We start from the raw sequence: 20,752 nt of genomic DNA, 5'->3' as shown, positions 1-20,752 counted from the left end.
GTCCTCTCTCTGGGTGTAGATGGGTCTCTTCATCACTGGACAATTGGAACCGGTTAAATCATCTCATTGTTTAGCCACGTCCATCAGAATTGACCATTGGATAGTTTTATTGTTGCTGTGTATAATGAAACCAAAACCAACGGGTTTTGATGACCTCTGTTTTATAATATAATTTAAGTTCTGATACAGGTAGGCCATATTCATTGGCATTTTTTTCATTAATTCCCTTAAAATTCTTGACCTTTTGTTTTTCCAAATGAACTTTCTTCTTATTTTTTTCTAAGTCTGTAAAATAATTTCTTGGGAGTTTGAGTGGTATATCACTAAATAAGTAGATTAATTTAGATAGTATTGTCATTTTTATTATATTTGCTTGGCCTACCCATGATCACTTGATATTTTTCCAACTGATTAGATATGACTTTATTTGTTGTGAAAAATGTTTTGTAGTTGTTTATATAGTTCCTGACTTTCCCTTGGCAGATAGATTTCCAAAAATTTTATATTATCAACAATTTTTTGAATGGAATTTCTTTTTGTATCTCCACTATCTATAGCTGGTCTTTGTTGGCAATACATAAAAATGCTGATGATTTATGTGGGTTTATTTTGTATTCTGCAACTTTGCTAAAGTTGTGAATTGTTTCTAATAGTTTTTTAGTTGTTCTCTAGGGTTCTCTAAGTGTACCATCATGTCATCTACAAAGAGTGCATAATTTGGTTTCCTCGTTACCCACTCTAATTCCTTTAATCTCTTTTTCATCTCTTATCGCCAAAGCTAACATTTCTAATACAATATTGGATTGTAATGGTAATAGTGAGCAATGTTGTTTCACTCCTTATCTTATTGGGAATGGTTCTAGTTTGTCCCCATTACATATGATGCTTGCTGATGGTTTTAAATAGATGATGCTGAGCATTTTAAGGAAAAGTCCATTTATTCTTCTATTCTTTTTTTTTAAATAGGAATGACTGTTGGATTTTATTAAATGCTTTTTCTGCATTGATTGAGATAATCATATTTTTTTGTTAGTTTGATTATTGATACAGTGTTGGAACAGAATATGTAACTTTGCTTTAACTCTGGTAGAACATTTCTTCTCTTCTTGTGAGAGGATGATGGTGATTCAAGGAGACTGAGAGTCAGTTGCTGTTCTCTGACCTCCCCACTAAATTTTTGACCTTTGAATTGTTTGACCTCTCTCTTTTTCCTTCTGCCTCCAATTTATTCAATTTATTTTCCCAGTCCACAAATAATACTTGTGTCAGTAAAGGTTGCTTTGTAACACCTTCAGATATTCACAGCTGTGGAGGCTCATTTATCTACTTCTGAGATAGAAAGATTGAGATCCCCCACTAGTATAGTTTTCCTATTTCTTCTTGCATTCCTCTTAACTTCTCCTCTAAGTGTCTGAATGTTATATTACTTGGTGCATATATGTTTAGTATTGATATTGCTTCATTATCTATGGTACCCTTTAGTAAGATACAATTTTTCTTATCTCTTTTAATTAGACCTATCTTTGCTTTTACTTGATCTGACATCAGGATTGCTACCCCTGTTTTTTTATCTTTACCTGAACCATAATAGATTCTGCTCCAGCCCTTTACCTTGAGTCTGTATATATCACTCTACTTTAAATGTGTTTCTTGTAAGCAACATATTGTAGGATTCTGATTTTTAATTTAGTCTACTATCCATTTTCATTTTATGGGAGAGTTCATCTCATTCACATTCACAGTTAAAATAACTAATTCTGTATTTCCTGCCATCTCATTTACCCTAAGTTATGTTTTTCTCTTTCCTTTAAACCTTTGCTCCTCCCCAATATTTTGCTTCTGATTACCACCTCCCTCAAATAGCCCTCCCCTTTAAAGCCTCTCCCTCTTTCTTACACCTTTGCCCCACTACTTCTGTTTTCCTTTCTATTAATCTTCCCCCCTTTTTTCCCCCTTCCCCTCCACTTTCCTTTAAGGTGAGACAAATTTCTCTGTGAAACCCCATAAGTTTGATATTCTCCATTTGAGCCAAACGGATGAGAGTAAGATTCACACAATGCTTATCCCCTTCCCTTCTTTCCTTCAATTACAATAGGTCTTCTTTAACTTTTTGTGAGGTGTAATTTCCCTTATTTTACCTCCTTTCCCTCCCCTTTTTTTCTAGTACAATCCTCCTTCCACCTCTAGTTTCTTTTTCACATTATCATAATAAAATCAAATTATACCCACACTCTCTAACTATACCCATAATAGAAATATAGTTCTCAAGAATTCTTTTCTTTTTCCCTTTTTATGCTTCTCTTGAATTCTGTGTTTGGAGAGCAAATTTTTGTTCAGTTCTGGTCTTTTCACCAGAAATAGATAAAAGTCACCTATATCATTGAATGTCCATCTTCTTCCCTGAAAGATAATGCTCATTTTGGCTGGATAGCTTATTCTTGGCTGTAATCCAAGTTCCTTTGCCTTTTTGAATATCAGATTCCAGGCCCTTTGATCCCTTAAGATGGAAGCTGCTAGGTCTTAGGTAATTCTGATTGTGGCTCCTCGGTATTTAAAGTGTTTCCTTCTGGCTGATTGGAATTTCTTTTCCTTGGTATGATAGTTCTGAAATTTAGCAACTATATTCCTTAGAGTTTTAATCTGGGGTATCTTTCAGGAGGTGATCATTGAATTATTTCAATGGCTATTTTACCTTCTCATGCTAAGACATCAGTACAGTTTTCCTTTATGATTTCCTGTAAGATCATGTCTAGGTTCTTTTTTCCATCATGGCTTTAAGAAAATCCAATAATCCTTAGATTGTCTCTCCTAGATTTATTTTCCAGGTCAGTTGTTTTTTGTAGGAGGTATTTCATATTTTCTTCATTTTTTTCATTTTTTTGTTTTTGTTTGATTGATTTCTTGAAGTCTTATTGGGTCATTCACTTCCATTTGTTCAATTTTAATTTTTAGTGTATTATTTTCTTCAGTCATCTTTTTAAGCTCTTTTTGTAATTGGCCAATTGAATTGTTTTGTTCATTGCATTTTTTCCATTTCACAAATTTTGTTTTCCAGTGAATTGGTGTCTTTTTCATAGCTCTTTTTGTAGAGCATTATATGCTTTTCCATTCCTTCTTGCAATGATCTCATTTTCTTTCCCCGTTTTTCTTCTAACTATCTTTTAAGATCCTTTATGCAGTCTTCCAAGAAAACATTATGAAATGGTGACCAGCTCAAACCTCCCTTTTGAGCTTCATTTGGAGTTGCTTTGCCTTTAGGAACCTCAGAATTTGAGGTCTATTGTTCTCTCTCTCCATAAAAACTGTCTATGGTGAGAGTTCTTTTTGTTTTTTTTAAACTCATTTTTTAAAGGCTTGAGGTTCAATAGCTGTTTTAATTTTCCCTGGGGTAGTTCTGCTGATTGATTTCTAGTGCTAGGTAATTGTGGCTATGTCCCTTGTTCTTCGCCGAGTCAGTGGTTTACAATTTGCTTTTTGTAATAAATCTGCCGACCCACCTGCTTGCAACCAGAACACAGTAGCCTAAGAGGCACACAGAAGATTATCAGTTGCATGGAAGCTGCAATGCTCTGACTCCCTGCCCTAGCTCTTTGCCCCAGTCTCCCTGTACTGTGGTCTGGCTTGGCAGACTTTCCTTTTCGCCAATTGAAACAGACTTGTTCTGAAGTTCTTCTGGGAATGTGTTGTACTCCGAATATTTGTAGATTCTTTGACTCCAAAATAAGTTTAGAGGCTTAATCTACTGTTGCTTTTAGAGAAGATCAGAGGTCATGAAAGTCATGTCTGCTCTCCACCATCTTGATTCTGCTCCACAATCTCTTTACCTTACATTTTTTCCCAGTAGCTTCCTATCATAATATGACCTAAAGGCAAAATGTAAGGTCCATAAGCTAAGGGAGACTTTTGCATTTTAAAATATAGTACAAGAGCAGAGCTGAGATGACACTGGGGCAACAATCTAATTGAACTCCTCCATACTCCCCTCCAAATAACCTTAAAATGTCTAATTAATAATTGGAGTTACTGTGCATACCCTTTGATACAGCAGTGCTACTACTGGGCTTATATCCCAAAGAGATACTAAAGAAGAGAAAGGAACCTGTATATGTAAAAATGTTTGTGGCAGCCCTTTTTGTAGTGGCTAAAAACTGAAAATTGAATGGATACCCATCAATTGGAGAATGGTTGAATAAATTGTGATATATGAATGTTATGGAATATTATTATTTTGTAAGAAATGACTAACAGGATGAATACAGAGAAGCTTGGAGAGACTTACATGAACTGATGCTAAGTGAAATGAGCAGAACCAGGAGATCATTGTATAGTTCAACAATGAAACTGTATGAGGATGTATTCTGATGTAAGTGGATTTCTTTGACAAAGAGAATATCTAACTCAGTTCCAATTGATCAATGATGGACAGAAGCAGCTACACCCAAAGAAAGAACACTGGGAAATGAGTATAAACTGTTTGCATTTTTGTTTTTCTTCCTGAGTTATTTTTACCTTTTGAATCCAATTCTTCCTGTGCAACAAGAGAATTGTTCAGTTCTGCACAGGATATACTGTGACATATTTAACCTGTATAGGACTGCTTGCCAACTGGGGGAGGGGATGGAGGGAGGGAGGGGGAAAAAGTCAGAACAGAAGTGAGTGCAAGGGATAATGTTGTAAAAAATTACTCAGACATGTGTTTTGTCATTAAATAGGTATAATTATTTAAAAAAATTAATTGGAGTTACATAGCCAGTAAAAGGTTAGGATGAAACATAATTTCCCAGCCCAAAACAATTTAGGATATTGGAAGAAGTTTGTAACATTAGGGTGGAAGCCAGCCTGGAGCACATGTGTAGCAACCCAGGAGTGGGCCTTGGAGAATACTTTTCACAATGACAAAAGAAACTTCAGGAACTATCAGCTCAGAGATGGGGATTTAGCTGGTCAGAAGGGAAGGGGATAACTGACCAGAAATAGATTACAGAGGACACTAAACTAACACTGGATATAGGGCCAGTTTCTGGATGCTAACTGTATTGCCCATATGCAGTTTTGTGGTGCAGTTCTAGGGTGGAGGGGGGGTTCTTGTGATCAGTCTCAAAGGAGCTGAAGTCTTAATCATAGTTACAGGTCAGAGAGGTGACAGCTTGTTTCTGCAGGGAAGGAGGAGCCCTTCCTAAGTAAAGATCAGAGGTTAACATCACCTTGGAAGTATCAAAAACTTCTAGATCCCTAGAACTAGCTCTGAAAACAGCAGCACTTATTTAAGCCTGACTCTTGGAACAGTGCCTCCCTACCCCAAGGTGAACAGAGCCTAACTTTAATAACATAAAATTCAAAGTCAAGTAATAGTTTGGGGAAATGATCAAGCAATAACAGAAGAATCTGAGCATATAAAGGTACTATAGTCACAGAGAAAATTAAGATACAAACATAGAAGATGACAGTGTTAAAACAGCTACAAAGCCTCAAAGAAAAATGCAAATCAGATAAATACCCTTCAGGAATTTGTGGAACAACTAAAGGAAGAACTAAGAATGGTAGAAGAAACATTGAGAAAGAAATGAGAATGATAAAAGGAAATTATGAAAAGAGAATTAACAGGCTTGATTTAAAGAGGTTCCAAAAGTACTAAAGAAAACCATTAAAAATCAGAATTACCCAACTGGAAAAAGGTACAAAATCTCCCTGAAGAAACTAATCCTAAAATGTAAGAAATGGGCAGGTAAAAGACTCCATGAGACATCAAGAATAATAAAATAAAGTATAAAAGAATGAAAAAATGAAGAAAAGACGAAACACTTCATTGGAAAAACTACTTTGGAAAATAGATTTAGCAGAGATAATTTAAGAATTATTGAACTACTGGAAAAGCATAATAAAAGCAAGAAAGAACCTAAGAAAGATATTTCAAGAAATTATAAAGTAAAATTGCCCTAATATCTTAGATCCAGATGACAAAACAGAAATGGAAAGAATATACCTCCTGAAGGAAATCCCATGATGAGCACTCTCAGGAATATTACTATAAAAAAATCTAACATTCCTGATGCTAAGTGAAATGAGCAGAACCAAGAGATCATTATATACTTCAACAACGACACTGTATGAGGATGTATTCTGATGGAAGATCTAATTCAGTTTCAATTGATCAATGATGGACAGAAGCAGCTACACCCAAAGAAAGAACACTGGGAAATGAGTATAAACTGTTTGCATTTTTGTTTTCTTCCCAGGTTATTTTTATCTTCTGAATCCAATTCTCCCTGTGCAACAAGAGAACTTTCGGTACTGCTCACATATATTGTATCTAGGATATACTGTAACATATTTAACATGTATAGGACTGCTTGCCATCTGGGGGAGGGGGTGGAGGGAGGGAGGGGGAAAAGTCAGAACAGAAGTGAGTGCAAGGGATAATGTTGTAAAAAATTACCCTGGCATGGGTTCTATCAATAAAAAGTTATTTAAAAAAATCTAACGTTCCCAGATCAAGGAGAAAATATTACAAGTAGCCAGAAAAAAAACCCTTGAAATATAGATCTAAAGTCAAGAGTACACAATATCCAACAGGTTTCATGTTAAAGGAGTGGAGGGATTGGAATATGATATTCCAAAAGGCAAAGGAGTTAGCATTACACCTAAGAATAAGTTACCAAACAAAATTGATTGACAACATGAACCTCATTTATTGAAATTGATTCAAAGAGGAAGTAATATACATGCACACTTAGGTGGGCAAATAAATTGATCTTATACAACAGGGAAGTAAGGGGGCAGGGTGTGAGAGAAAAAAGCAGTAATAAAAGGAAGCTTGTGGTTAGTAACAAAATTTGCTTTTGAGGAGGGATAGGCTAAAAAGAGAGAAGGATAAACAGAAGATAATAAGATGGAGAAAAAAGCACAGTAACCATAAATGTGAATATTATTGCAATGAACTAACCCATAAAATGGAAATGGATAGCAGATTAGAAAACAAAATCCAATAACTTGTTTACAATAAATATAATTGAAACAGAGAAATATGCATAGAGTAAAAATAAGACTCTAAAACAGAATCTGCCATGCTTCAACTAAGGTTAAAAAAAAAGAGGCAGGAATTGTAATCATGTTCTCAGACAAAGAAAAAGCAAAAGTTGACTTTAATAAAAGAGATAATCAGAGAAACTACATTTTACTAAAAGATGCCAAAAACAAAAAAAGTTTACATATTTTTTTACCTCATTTCTTAACTATATGAGAAATCATGTGAAATTTATAAAAATAAGAGCCATTCCTTAATTGATAGCCAAAAGATATGAAGAGGTAGCTTTTAGAAGAAGAAATCAAAAGTGTCCATAATTATGTGATAAGTTACTATCAATTAGAGAAATGCAGATGAAAACATCTCTGAGTTACTACCTCACACCTTTCAGACTGGTTAACTTAACATAAAAGGAAAATAGCAGATGCTGGAACCAAAACACTATTGGTTAAAGTTGTGAACTGGTACAATCATTCTAAAGAACAATTTACAGTGATTCAATGACTCAAAGCAATCCCAGTAGACTTCAGAAAGAAAATGCCATGTGCATCCAGAAAAAGAACCAAGGAGACTACATGTAAATCAACACATTTTATGTTTACTTCTTTTTTCTATTTTTTTCTCTCCCATGGTTTTTCCCTTTTTGCTCTGATTTTTCTCTCCCAACATGATTCATAAAGTACTAAAGTATTATGATAAAATAAACAAATTAAAAAAAATTAAAGTCTTTTTGCACAAAGAACAATGTAGAACTCTGCTCAAAGAACTATGAAATTGTGGGTATCCTTTAACCTAACCATACCACTATTCGATGTACATCCCAAAGAAACCAAATAAAATGGTAAAGAACCTAATTGTACAAAAATAATTTCAACAACTCTTTTTGGGATTTCAAAGAACTGAAAATTGAGGTGATGTCCATCAGCTGGAACATGGGTGAACAAGTTGTGATGTATGATTGTGATAGAATAATATTGAAAGCTGTAAGAAATGATGAAAAGAATGCTTTTAGGAAAACCTGGAAAAATTGCAAAGGAAAGTGAGCAGAACCAGGAGATCATTGCACCCAGTAAAAACAATAACGAAATGATGATCAGCTGTAAAATGCTTAGCTACTTTGATCATTACAGTGATCCAGAATGATTCCAAAAAACCCATAATCTAAAGAAGAACTGATGAATTCTGCAGGTTAAAGCATACTTTTAAATTTTTCTTTGTGTTTTTTAAACTATGACTTAATATGTAAATATGACTTCACATATATACCTTACATCATATTGCTTGTCTTCTAAATGTGTGGGGAAGGGATGGGAGGGAAAGAGAATAAATTGGAACTTAAGATTTAAAAAACAAATATTAAAAAATAAAATCCACAGATCACATAAAGGTAACAATAAAAATTCTTAAGAATAAAAAGAAATCCCATATCAGAATTATGTCATCATGTGAAATTCTGATGATCTGGAATTCATCAAGCTGGTGTTGGAAAACCCTTCCTGGATGCTCCACGAGGGTCTACAACATTCTTTGCAAGAACATCAGGGTTCCATCATTGGCTCCCTGAAATATTTCCAAAGACTTTGAGAGGATTGGTTGGTTTAAGATTCCGAAAATCCACAGTAATATACATCAATGCAAATATCCACCAATTCTACCAACGCCTGAGACATTGGTCACTTACAGTTTGGACAGGTACCTACCAAGACAAGGTCTAGAAGAGACTAACAACTTAGACATCTCTGGGCAACCATAGTTGGTTATTGAGATTCTCCAATTCTTCTTGAGTATTGTCCAGTCTATGACCAGTTCCTCCAATGTATCCCAGAGTGGACTCCCCTTTCAAAGATACCCTTGTGTTTCCTGGATTAGCCTGAGAATAGATCAGTCAAACTCACACAAGTCATTTAATTCAGCCATCCTAGAAGACATGTGGGGGACAGATCTTAAATCCTGCAAAAGTGAACCCCTACCCAAATGTCTAGCCTGCCTGGAGCCTTGTTGTGAAGTTGATTTAGAATGTATATCCTGAGATCCCTCACAATTACCTGAAGATCTTTCCCTGGGCTTCATTACCTTGAAGAGTGATTCAACTCTTGGGACTCTTAACTCACTTCCTGTCACATTCACGTTCCTCCACCCTTTCTAATTCTCTGGAGACAAGGGGTTTAGGTTCCTTCCTGTGGCACTGTGAGCAGCTCAGTGGGAAAATTTTGGTTCTGGAACAACAATTACTGTGTGGCCATGTAAGTTTCTGTGTTTTCAGGGAATGTGTGTGGGGGGTGGGGAAAGCTTGGCAGAGGGATTTCATTCCATTGGAATGAAGGCTACCAAGGAGTGAGGGAGGACTTTAGATTGGATTGATGGTTCCAGTCATTCTATATCTTGATTAGGCCTACCAATATACTGGGGGGGGGGCTTTAAGTTGGATTGAGGGTCCCACTCATTCTATGTCTTGCTTAGACCTAGTGAGCTTCTGAGACCACATTGTTTTTAAATAGACCCCCTTTCTTTGCTGCAGGAATCCCCAATTCTGTCAGTCTGCTCTTACTATGAATCCCTATCTCCCTATCCTTGAGAATCTGCTGACTTTCAGAGCATCTGATAATCTGAGAAGTCTCTGGCCCCAGGGATAACTCTTTTGAACCTAGGACCACATTTGATCCTTGTGATTCCCTGGATCCTACCAACAATCATTCCTGCTGCTCTGGGTCCTTTGTCCCCCATACTCTTCCCTAGGCCCAGGCTAGAGGCAGGGGAATGAGTCAGGGTAAAGGTGTAAGAGAATTTAAGGGAATCAAAGTTCTATCTCCTGGGAGGAGGTATCAATGGACTTCCCCTACTTACTCTACCTTCATCTCTGCTTCATTCAGTGGAACCACCATTGCTGAAAGAGTCAGGGGGAGGCTCTCACCTAGCTGGAAGCATCCTGAACCTCAAATGTGAAACCTCTGGTTTCCAGTTCAAGACAAGCAAACTTGGCTGGTACTTTTGGGTACCTGGTCATGCCCCACTAGGACTGAACAATCTTGACAGTAGTTCTATAGATGTCACTGAAGACCGAATCACTACCTCCAGGGAGGACAGTGGGAGCCGAATTTTCCTACAGATTAAGGACCTGGGCCTCAAAGATTCTGGCCAATACCATTGTGTAAGGAGGGTGGGCCCTGGAGATGACACAGACAGATTGGTCTTTGGTCTTGGGACAGATGTGACTGTGGAGCCTGGTGAGTACCTCTACTATCATAGACCTATGAAAATCGTACGATTTCAGGGCACATAGTCACTGCTGGACGCAGACCAGAAACATTGTTTCCTATCTCCCAATCTCCTCTCTCTACCACAATATGCTCTGTAACCATACTCAGCTAACATTCCTAATCTAGATGTAATCCTTTGGGATGGATTATAATAGGTCATTCAAGGGCTACAGAGTTATGTCTTCATAAAACCCAGTGACTTGGGACACTCAGCAATAAAATCCTGAGACTTGTTAACTTGAGGGACAATCAGGATTGTTGGGAAGGGGAGGGGAGACTGGTCTGGGGGCAGCACAGGTATGTGAGTTGGGCACATGGGAAGCAGGCTTTGACTGGGGATTGGGACAGGAAATGGGGCTAAGGTTTATTTTTTTACAGTTACTTGGTCACATGAATTTATTCCCCACATACAGACTGAGGTTAAGAGCAGGGCAGGAAATTAGGTGGTAAAGATTGTTTTCCACAGATATATGTTGTTTATATGTGTGTCTTTCCCACATCTGGGGCTAGGTGCAGGGAAGAGACAGGAAACTTTCATTTTCTTGCAGGACTTGGAAACCCACTGTCACCCAGTGTGTTCTTGGTGAAGAGTCAGGATGCTATGGCTTGCCTGATCAGAAACTTCTACCCCAAGGAAATCCATGTGTCCTTGGCATCCTCTAGGGCTTTGATCTCAGCCCAGACCCATACTCTAGGTCCCATGGCTAATGGCAACTACAATGCCATCCAGGTTGGCAGGGTTGGTGAGGATGATACAGTAACCTGCTCAGTGAAGTACTTTGGGAAAGAGATAAATGTGTCCCACAAGCCAGGTATGATTAGCCCCTGAGGTGAAGAAGACTGAAAACAGGGGTATTTTAGTCCAAGAAGGGGCATCATATGTTCACTGAAGAACAGGGACAAGGATATAGACTATCTGGGGATGGGATAATACAGAAAACTGAGTAAAGTTTTAAGCATGGGAAAAGGATCCTGGAACTGGAATGTGGATCCTAGGATGGAAAGGTCTGTCCTAGCAAAAGGGTATCCTAATGCTGAAGGTAGGAATTCTAGTCTGAGGAATGTCTTAGATTGAAAGAGGCATCATGCTAGGCTGGAAAGGTGATTTCTGCTGTTGATGGGAGCTGTGTACTGAGAAAGCCAATCCTGGGGTCACTGAGGATCAGAGCTGTGTCTGAGAATGTGTTTCTTGCTTCAGATCCTATGAGACCAGACTCTGCAATTGCCTCTGGCCAGAAACTATCTTGCTCTGAGCAGGACCTCATGGGTGAGTTAAGATTCACGATAAAAGGCAGAGCTAATGAGATTGTACCTGAGAGATTCATAGGAAAGAAAAGTCCATTAGTGACCAGGAAGGGAAACTGACAAAGCTTAGAAGTCACCAGGAAGCAAAATTAGCTCCGAAAATGTAAGGAATATTTTTTTGACTGTTAGGACAGTTCAAAAGTGGAATTGGCTGTCTGAGGAGGTCAAGGAACCATCTCCTTGAGGCTCTTCCTGGGAAACTAAATAAGAACATTTTGAGGAATGTTGTAGAGGGAATTCCTTCCAGGAACAGGTTGAAGCATTTAGCTCCTCAGGTTCTTTCTAAGTGAAGTTCTTTGCCAGTTTTTATGTGTCTTCCTTTGATGATGAATAGTCCAGGATTTGGAGTGACAAGAGAGTGTCTCATATTCACAGTGTGAATGTGTCATAATTTAGGGATCAAAGTATATGTTATCCAAGACTCAGGAAATGTGATATTCCATAAACTGAACTAAGCCCTCCCTGCTCTTTCATAATTCATTTTCTCTTGATTCCTTACAGATTACTCCAGACCTCCTTTACTCTCCTCTTTCTTCCCTTATCTTCCACCATTGCAGCAGACATCCAATTTCAAATAGAGATTGTTAGAATTTCCTTTAAACTTGTTCCTTCTGTAATATTAAGGGAAAGGTGATGAATTTTATGTTAGTCATGCTCAGTTTAGAATGCCTAGGATATACCTAGCAGGAGTCAGAAGATCTAAATTTGATTCTCATCTTTGATACATATTAGCTATTGACCATGGGCAAACTCTCTGAGCTATTTTTTAAAATAAAATGGCAATAATAACTGGTATCTACCACATGATATTTTGGTGAAAATCTCATGAGATTTTTTGTAGATTGCTTTGCAAACCATATAAGCCCTACATAAATGTAAGCCCAGATTAATGTATCTACTGCTTAGGTAGCCCTAGAATTCAGCATGATTCCCCTTGACCTTGATTATTGCCCCCTTCAGAAGGACCTGAGCAGGGGAACAAGCTACTCTTTGATGTGCTAGTCCTGAGATTGCTATTCATGAAGACTGTGGCTATCAATGTCCTCTTCGGTGCCATAGCCTTGAGCTTCTGAGGTAAATGTCTAGCTTCTCTTACCATTAATCTTAGTCTCCTTTCTGTTTTCTCAGATTTTCCTCTGTAGTTCATAGCAATCACATCCTTTTTCTCAGTGTCCAATTTATCTCCTCAGACTCTTGTTTGTCCCTCAGACTTTCTTTAGACCCTTTGCTCTATGCTTTGTTCATTTCTCACAGAATCCTCTCTGACTTGTCATAATTTTTCCAGGGATTTTTCTTCATTCACTATGCACCATTTGCCTTTCAGCCTCCTCTCTTCTCTGGTCTCTTCTCTCTCCTCTTGTATACTCTTTCACCCTTCTCCAGCTTCACTTCAGACTCCTGTTCATCCTGGTCTCATCTCTGCCCTCTTGGTTTCTCTTCCATCTTGTCTTTCTTCTTGAGACTGGACCTTAAGAGAAAAGCTGAGGACAAGGCAATGTGTTTGGCATCTGATTCTTTGACTTTTGCCTTCTTCTTTCTGTTTCTGCAGGAAGAACCTGAGGAAGAAAGTCTAAGAAGCTACTGCTTGGATTCTGGATCTCTCAGGGGATCCCAGAATGACTTCTGGATAACCTCAAGATAACTCTCTAATGATACTAAGGACCCAAAATTATCTCAGTTACATTCAATCTCTTTTGAACTACAGACTCTTCAATCCTGAGTCTATGTTCCCCATGATATAGCATTTCTCATTTCTTTAGTTCAACAATAGAGATGAGAAAACCTTGCTGGGCTCTGGGCTTCTATGTATCACGGGGGGTTATCCAAAGGCCAAGTTTATATGGATCTGACAATTTAGCCTTTTGTGATGCCCTCACCCCACAATCCCCCTCCCCCCCGTCCCCATACACACTCCTTTCTCTCTATTGGAAGCTGGCATAGGTATTAACTCATGCCAATAGAAATCTGACTATGGGTATAAACAGGGATCAGGAGTGAAATTGTGTGAACTAATTGAAGAGTGATAATCATGATATTGACAATGATAAGAACTAGCATTTATATAGCTCTTTAAGGTTTGCAAAATCCTTAGCAAATATTTCATTTTGTTCTCAGAGTGCTATTATTATATCCAAACTTTGAAAGTTTGGAAAGTAAACAGACATGTCAGGATCACACAGCTAGCAAGTATCTAAGATCAGTTTTGAATTAATGTCTTCCTGATTCCAGGTCCACTACTGTGTCATGTGGATACCTCTGCAAGCTGCTTGGAGGTGTGACATTTTGGTAGAAAGTGTCCTTCACCAGATGCAGCCTTTCTGGAGAGCAATTTGGAACTATGCTCAAAGAGTTATCAAACTGTGTATACCCTTCGATCCAGCAGTGCTACTATTGGACCTGTATCCCAAAGAGATCTTAAAAGAGGGAAAAGGATCCACAATGTCACGGCTCTTTTTTAGAGGCAAGAAACTGGAAATTGAGTGGATGTCCATCAATTGGAGAACGGTTGGGTAAATTGTGGTATATGAATGTTATGGAATATTATTGTTCTGTAAGAAACAACAACAGGATGATTTCAGAGAGGCCTGGAGAGACATGAACTGATGCTAAGTGAAATGAGCAGAGCCAAGAGATCATTATACATGGCAACAACAAGATTATATGATGATCAATTTTAATGGACATACCTCTTTTCAACAATAAGATGATTCAGAGCAGTTCCAATTGTTTAGTGTTGAAAAGAGCCATCTACACTCAGAGAGAGTCGACTGTTGGAACAGAGTGTGGTTCACAACATAGCATTTTCACTCTTTTTTGTTGTTATTTGCTTGTATTTTATTTTCTTTCTCATTTTTTTCTGGTTTTATTTGATTTTTTGTACAGCAAGATAATTGTATAAATATATATATGCATATATTGGATTTAACATTTATTTCTACCACGTTTAACATAAAAAATGTTAAAAAAAAAAAAAAAGAAATTGTGCTTCACCGTCTGACCCACTATGTCCCTGGAAAGGTAACTGTGCTTCCTTATAGAATCATTTTCAGAGCTAATAAGCTAGTAACTGGTCATAGTTGAATGGTCATTCAGTTGAATCCACATCTTAAAAAGAATCCCCTCTAAAATTCATTCAGTAAGTGGTTATCCAGTCTCTTCTTAAAGACCTTTTGTGAGGAATAATTCATTATCTGGTTTACTAATTCTTGGAAAGTTCTAATTGTTAAGAATTTTCCCCTATCAAACCTCAAATTTTCATTTGTCATCTTCTAGCTTGCCCTCTCATGTCAAAAAGACCAAGTCTAGTCACCTTTCCATTTGATGACCCTTATAATAATTGAACACCAGCAATACTGACACTTCCTAATTCACAAAATGGCTGCGAAGGAGGTACTTTGTAAATTCTAATGTGTTATTGAAATGGGAATGATCTCAAGGTCTGATCTCTCTCCTGGGCTCCTCATCACTATTGCTCATTGCTCTTTGAACTTTTCTCATCATTGCATTTCAACATCAATGGGTCCAAGACTGAACTAACTGATGACACTCACCCCCAAACCAACTCTAGACCTTGTATGATATAGGCAGAAGAATACAGAACTACCACAACCCAAGTAGACATGTGTAGCTTATTAGATAGGCACACACACGTGCACACACAGACACACACACGCACACACACACACACACACACACACACACACACTTGTGAAATATATCCAAATCAAACTCTTGGCTTCCTCAGTTTGGTTTCTATCCTTATCGCAAGAACTTTTGTCTTCTCTAGATACTTGCCCAGTATAGGAGAATTATTATAGTCTTAACTTAGAAAGAAGTCTGTTGGTCCATCAGAAAGGGGTCCAGCTCAGAGGAGCCTGAAGAGTCATCTTGTTGCTTCCTTCCTCCTCCTCCTGATGGGAAGAAGCACTGGCTGCCAATTCTTTCCTTCATACAATCTCTTCATGAATCAATTTAAGAGGAAAAGAACCCCCCCAGCTTTTTATAAAAGTAGTCATGAAAAAATACGGACTATATGTCCCTTGGGCAAAAAGAATTATAACAAAGAATAATTCCAGTTTTAATAGAACATGCCAGTTACTGTGAAGGCCACATAAACAACATAATGTGAGGGGGGAAAGGGCACTAAAAATGGTGGGATTTTGTCCTAAGAGGTGTCACCAGAAAAGAATCTTGATGGATAGAATAGAAAGGAAGCCAGTTTATCTGAAACAGAGTCAGGGGAAGTAACTGAAATGTTTGGTTGTGAATTGCTAAGCTGAGGAGTCTGTATTATATCTTAGAAAAATGGGAAGCCACTAAAGCTTCTTGAGTTAGGTCACATAAGCACTTTATAAAGTCTTTTTGGTAGCTATAAGAAGAATTGATTAGAGGCCAGAGAGTCTGGAGGGAAGGAGATCAAATAGGAAACTTTCATAATATTCCAGTGGTGGCTGTGTGAACGGCAATGGATATGAAAGATGTTGGGGAAATAGAACAGGCAAAACATGATAAGTAATTAGTTGAGGTGGTGGAGTTACATAGAGCATGAAGTACTGAGGAAACATCACAAGTCAAAATGGCTGTGGCCTCAAAAGAAATAGGGAAGTTTGGAGTAGATTGGGAAAAAAAGTAATGGGCTCCATTTAAGTTAAATTGAGATGCATCCTGGATATACAGGTGAAAATGTACTTCAGGTAAGTTGGTGATCTCTGGAGTCTAAGTTTAGGAAAGAGATCAAATTTAGCTATATAAATCTGAGAGTTAGAGGCTAATTGAGCCCAACAGATTTGGTGAAATCAAGGGCAGTTAGGAGGCATAGTGGATGGAGTACTAGCCCTGAATTCAGGAGGATCTGAGTTCAAATCTGATTTCAGACACTTAACACTTCCCAGCTGTGCCAAATCACTTAACCCCAATTGTCTCAGGAAAAAAAAAAAAAAAAAAAAGAAAAAAGAAAAAAAAAACAGATTTGGTGAAATCATCCAGAGAAATGGGAGAAGGAAAAGAAGTTCCCAGATCAATTCAGGCTTATCTGGGACTGACTACTTATTAGAGAATCTTTCCTCATCTGCAAAGAAGCAATTATAATATTTGTACTAAATCATTAAAAGATTGTTGTTGGAAAATGCTTTGGAACCTTGAAACCCTTTAGAAGAGTGAGGTATTAGCATCAATATTATCACCATTTTAGATTGGAGGTTGGAAATCTGCAAGATTTCTGCACATTCATGAGGAAAAAGTTTGTTGTGTCTATAAGTAGTTGTGATAGTGGAATTGTGACTGGTGGAGATCCCAAATGAGCCTTGTTTTTTCATAGCATTAATTAGCATGGTGGCATTGCCCCCTAGAGGTGGTACTGAGGCAGCACAGACAATTGGTTGGCTGCAGGAAACAGCTTTATTGCATTTAGAACATCAGTGAGAATATCAAGGTCTTTGATCTAGATGTGACCTTGGAGAACATCTAGTCCAACCCATTCATTCTACAGATAAGGAAACTAGTTGTCTCAGGGTTAGTGAATGGTAGGACAAGGACTTGAATCCAGATGTTTTGACTCCTCCTTCATTTATTTATCCATTGTACCATATTACTTTTGTGAGGCTATTATTATCATTATTATTAGCTAAGGGTACAGAGCCTAGAGATTGTCTCTTATTTATGATGAAACACAGGTGTTATGGGCCAGAACTCTGTACTTGAAACAAGGATTCTTACAAGGTGCTAAGACAATGGTTATCTAGTTTAGCATGGTGATTAATAGTTCTCTCGTTCAGTATGATTGATTTAATCTTACCACAAATAATGGTTCCCTAGTGATATAATGATTGGTTTATACTCATTATACTGTAAATGATCTAATTATAATAGAGCATATAAGCTGGAAAACTCAGCCAGGGTCAGACTCGGAGAAGACAGAGAACTGGAGGTAGGAGCTCAAGCTCTCAGAGCCAAGGAGAGAGATTCTGTGGTGGCTGGCCTTTCCTCCTGCTTCCCCCACTGGGACCAAGGCCAGTCAAGGGCCTCTAGAAAGCTAGCTGAGCCCCAGGCAAGGAGACAATAAAGAATTTGGACTTTATCCCTGGCTAGTCTCACGGTGATTATTCTGCTAAAATGAAGGCTGGTCGGTCCAGAGACCTACAGAAAACCAACCAGAACACTACACACAAGCATTCATAATTGCAAACACCTGTTGCTATTTAGTTGCTTCAGTCATGTCATGCGATTTTCTTGGCAAAAATACTGGAATGGTTTGCCATTTCCTTCTCCAAATCATTTTACAGGTGAGGAAATTGAGACAAACAGGATTAAGAAACTAAATCCAGGATCACACAGCTAGTAAGTATCTGAAGCTGGATTTGAACTCAGGGAGAGGGTTACTGATTCCAAACCCAATGCTCTGTCCATAGTGTCACCTAATTGTCCATTACAATATCCACCTTGGCAGAAATAACGTCATGATCAAAGCCCCTTTTCTTGACTCTTTCCATCTGGAGCACATAATGATAATAATGACAGTAGCTAATAATAGCTAACATTTATATGTATGTATATGGGCTATTCAAGGAGGACTAGTTCTTGCTGACTGAGCCCTTTTAAAGGCCTCTCATCCATTTTTACTTTATAGCTTTTCCTCAATTCTCAACTGTGGCTCCAAGAAAGTGTATCATGCACCTGGTAAAGTTGTCTTAGCAGATGGATTAAACCAGGCTGAGGGTAATTGCCAAGCCTTACACTCTTTGGTGAGTCAGGAAATTGTCTATCCTAAGCATGTAAAAACTTCCCTTGGAAGAATGGGTAGACAAATTATTCATACAGGTGTTATGGTGGCTGAAGCAGATGCTGAGAGTGCGGAGAACTTGGTCTGACATCAAAATCTTCAACTGAATTCCAGGTCAATGCCAATTGTATTGACTTTTGCTGGATTGAAAATGGTGGGATTTAGCAACTCTTTGGATGTTCCCAAGAAAGCAGCCTTTAACTCCATCAAAAATAAAGTATAAGTGAAACTTGGAGAAATGCAGTATTCTTGGCTCAGTAAGAATGCAGGTGAGATTCAACTTTATGCAAACAGCAAAATGCTTTTACAATTCCCTGAAGATTATTTATGGGTCAAAGATGTCTGGTGCATCTCTACTACTCAGTGCTGATGGAATCACACTGATTAGTGATAAGGTGGAGAGGTAGGCTGAACATTTCCATAGTGATATCAACAGACAATCATCAACCAATGTCAAAGCCACAAACTATTACCCGCAGGTTGTCATCAATCCTTCTTAACCAGAGCTTCCAATGGAAGAAATGGCATTGAATACCATCAGGTTTCTCTTTAGTGGTAATTTTATCCTAGTAGAGATCCACAAGTCAGGGGGTTCATTGCTGATAGAGAAACTTACTGAAATCTTTTGGATTTAAAGGCACAAGGAAATTATTCCCCAGGAGATCAAGTTTGCCTCCATTATCCACCTACATAAAGGCAAAAGAAACAGACTATCCCATTACAATTTACAAGGAGATTTGTCTTTCTCTTTGTCATTTTTGGCAAGATTCTTGTCAGAAGCATTCTTAATCACCTGATTCCTCATGTGGAAGATGGTCATCTGCCTGAGAGACAGTATGGCTTTAGAAAGGACAAAGGAATGGCTGACATGGTGTTTGCTGCCCAACAATTCCAAAAAAATTTACGAGCACAGTAGAGGTCTGCATACAACATTCACTGACTTGATCAAGGCTTTTGATATTATCAGCTGTGAAAGCTTCTGGAAGATCATAGCAAAATTTGGTTGCCCAAAGCTCATCAGTATTGTACACCCAATTCAACAAGGGATGATTGCATGGGTTCAGGATGAAGGACAATGCTCTCATGCCTTCCCAGTCACCAATGGAGTGAAATAGAGCTATATGCTTCCTACCATGATTTTTAGCATATGTTCAACAATGATACTGACCATTTTCAACAAGGATAAAATGGCATCAAGATCAATTGCCACACTGATGGTAAATTATTTAACTTAAAAAGACTACAAGATAAGACTAAAGTGGAGTCAGAAGTAGTATACAACTTTTTGTTCAAAGATGATAGTGAACTCAATGCATCCTGTGAGGATAAGTTGCAAGAGTAGGGATTGATTCTTTGCTACATATGCTAGTTTTGTCCTGTTACCTGACACCAAGAAAACAGTTCTCCTCTAGCCAATATCACACCATCCATTGGTTACAGTAAATGGAAAAAATTTTGAATGCTGTGAATAAATACACTTACTTGATAAGATACTTTCTAGGGATGTCCACAAAGAAGATGAGAAGAAGATGCATATGTTAGTAGAGCTAGTTCAATGTTTGGGAATCTCTGAAGGAAAGTGTGGGAGAGAAGAGGTGATATGCTGCACACCAAAGTGAAGGTCTACAGTTATTGTACTGACTTCTTTGTCTTATGGCTGTGAAATCTGGATAGTCTATCAGTACTTGCCAGAAAACTGAACTGCTTCTATTTGAATTGTCTTAGGAACATTCTGAAAATCACCTAGCAAGATGAGGCACTAGGCACTGAAGTCCTTTCTGGAACTTAACTGCCAAGCATTCAAAATATATTGCAGGGAGCACAACTCTGATGTGCTGGCCATGGAGCCCATCCCAGGCATAGCCCATCAGAATTCCAACTACAGTCATACCTAACAAACTATTTTGTAGAGAACTCACGCAAAGTAAATGCTCACATAGTGCTCAGAAGAAGCAAGATGAGGAAACTCTCAAACCTCTCTGAAAAACAACACGCAGATTTCTTTGATGTAGGCTCTACTTTTTGACCAGCCCTTTTACAATGTCTCCCATGTCTCACAATAAATTCCAAAATTCTTCAGAAAAATCTTGAGAAGTCCTTGTAGCATTTCTTTTGAATGTAAATTGTTTGACATTCAAACAATTTGGCCATACCATGTGAGTTGTGCTCTTTGCTGTAAAGATTGAATGCTTGCAGTTGAGCTCCAGAAAGGACCTTAGTGTTCAGTACCTTATCTTACCAAGTTATTGAAAAAAATCTTCCTAAGATATTTCAAATGGAAGCACTTCTGTTCCTGGCATGGTGCTGATAGACTGTCTAATTTTCACAGATTTACAATAATGAAATCAGCACAATGACTCTGTAAACCTTTAGTTTGGCAGGCAGTCT

General features: G+C 38.0%; 1 protein-coding gene across 1 annotated transcript in view; it reads left to right on the top strand.

The window, feature by feature from the left end:
* Positions 1-12,736, top strand: part of LOC100914708 (Ig heavy chain Mem5-like) — an 81,954-nt gene extending 69,218 nt beyond the window's left edge. Inside the window, exons 3-6 of the mRNA XM_031947692.1 lie at positions 9,895-10,248; positions 10,830-11,093; positions 11,480-11,548; positions 12,532-12,736. Of these exons, the coding sequence (XP_031803552.1) occupies positions 9,895-10,248; positions 10,830-11,093; positions 11,480-11,548; positions 12,532-12,659 (815 nt within the window). The 3' untranslated portion in view covers positions 12,660-12,736. The remainder of the gene's footprint in view (positions 1-9,894; positions 10,249-10,829; positions 11,094-11,479; positions 11,549-12,531) is intronic.
* The last annotated feature ends 8,016 nt before the right edge of the window (positions 12,737-20,752 follow it).

The sequence above is a fragment of the Sarcophilus harrisii genome, chromosome 1, assembly GCF_902635505.1.
Source record: "Sarcophilus harrisii chromosome 1, mSarHar1.11, whole genome shotgun sequence".
Lineage (NCBI taxonomy): Eukaryota > Metazoa > Chordata > Mammalia > Dasyuromorphia > Dasyuridae > Sarcophilus > Sarcophilus harrisii.
Note: the sequence above shows the minus strand (reverse complement) of the source record. Positions and strands in the feature narration are given on the sequence as shown.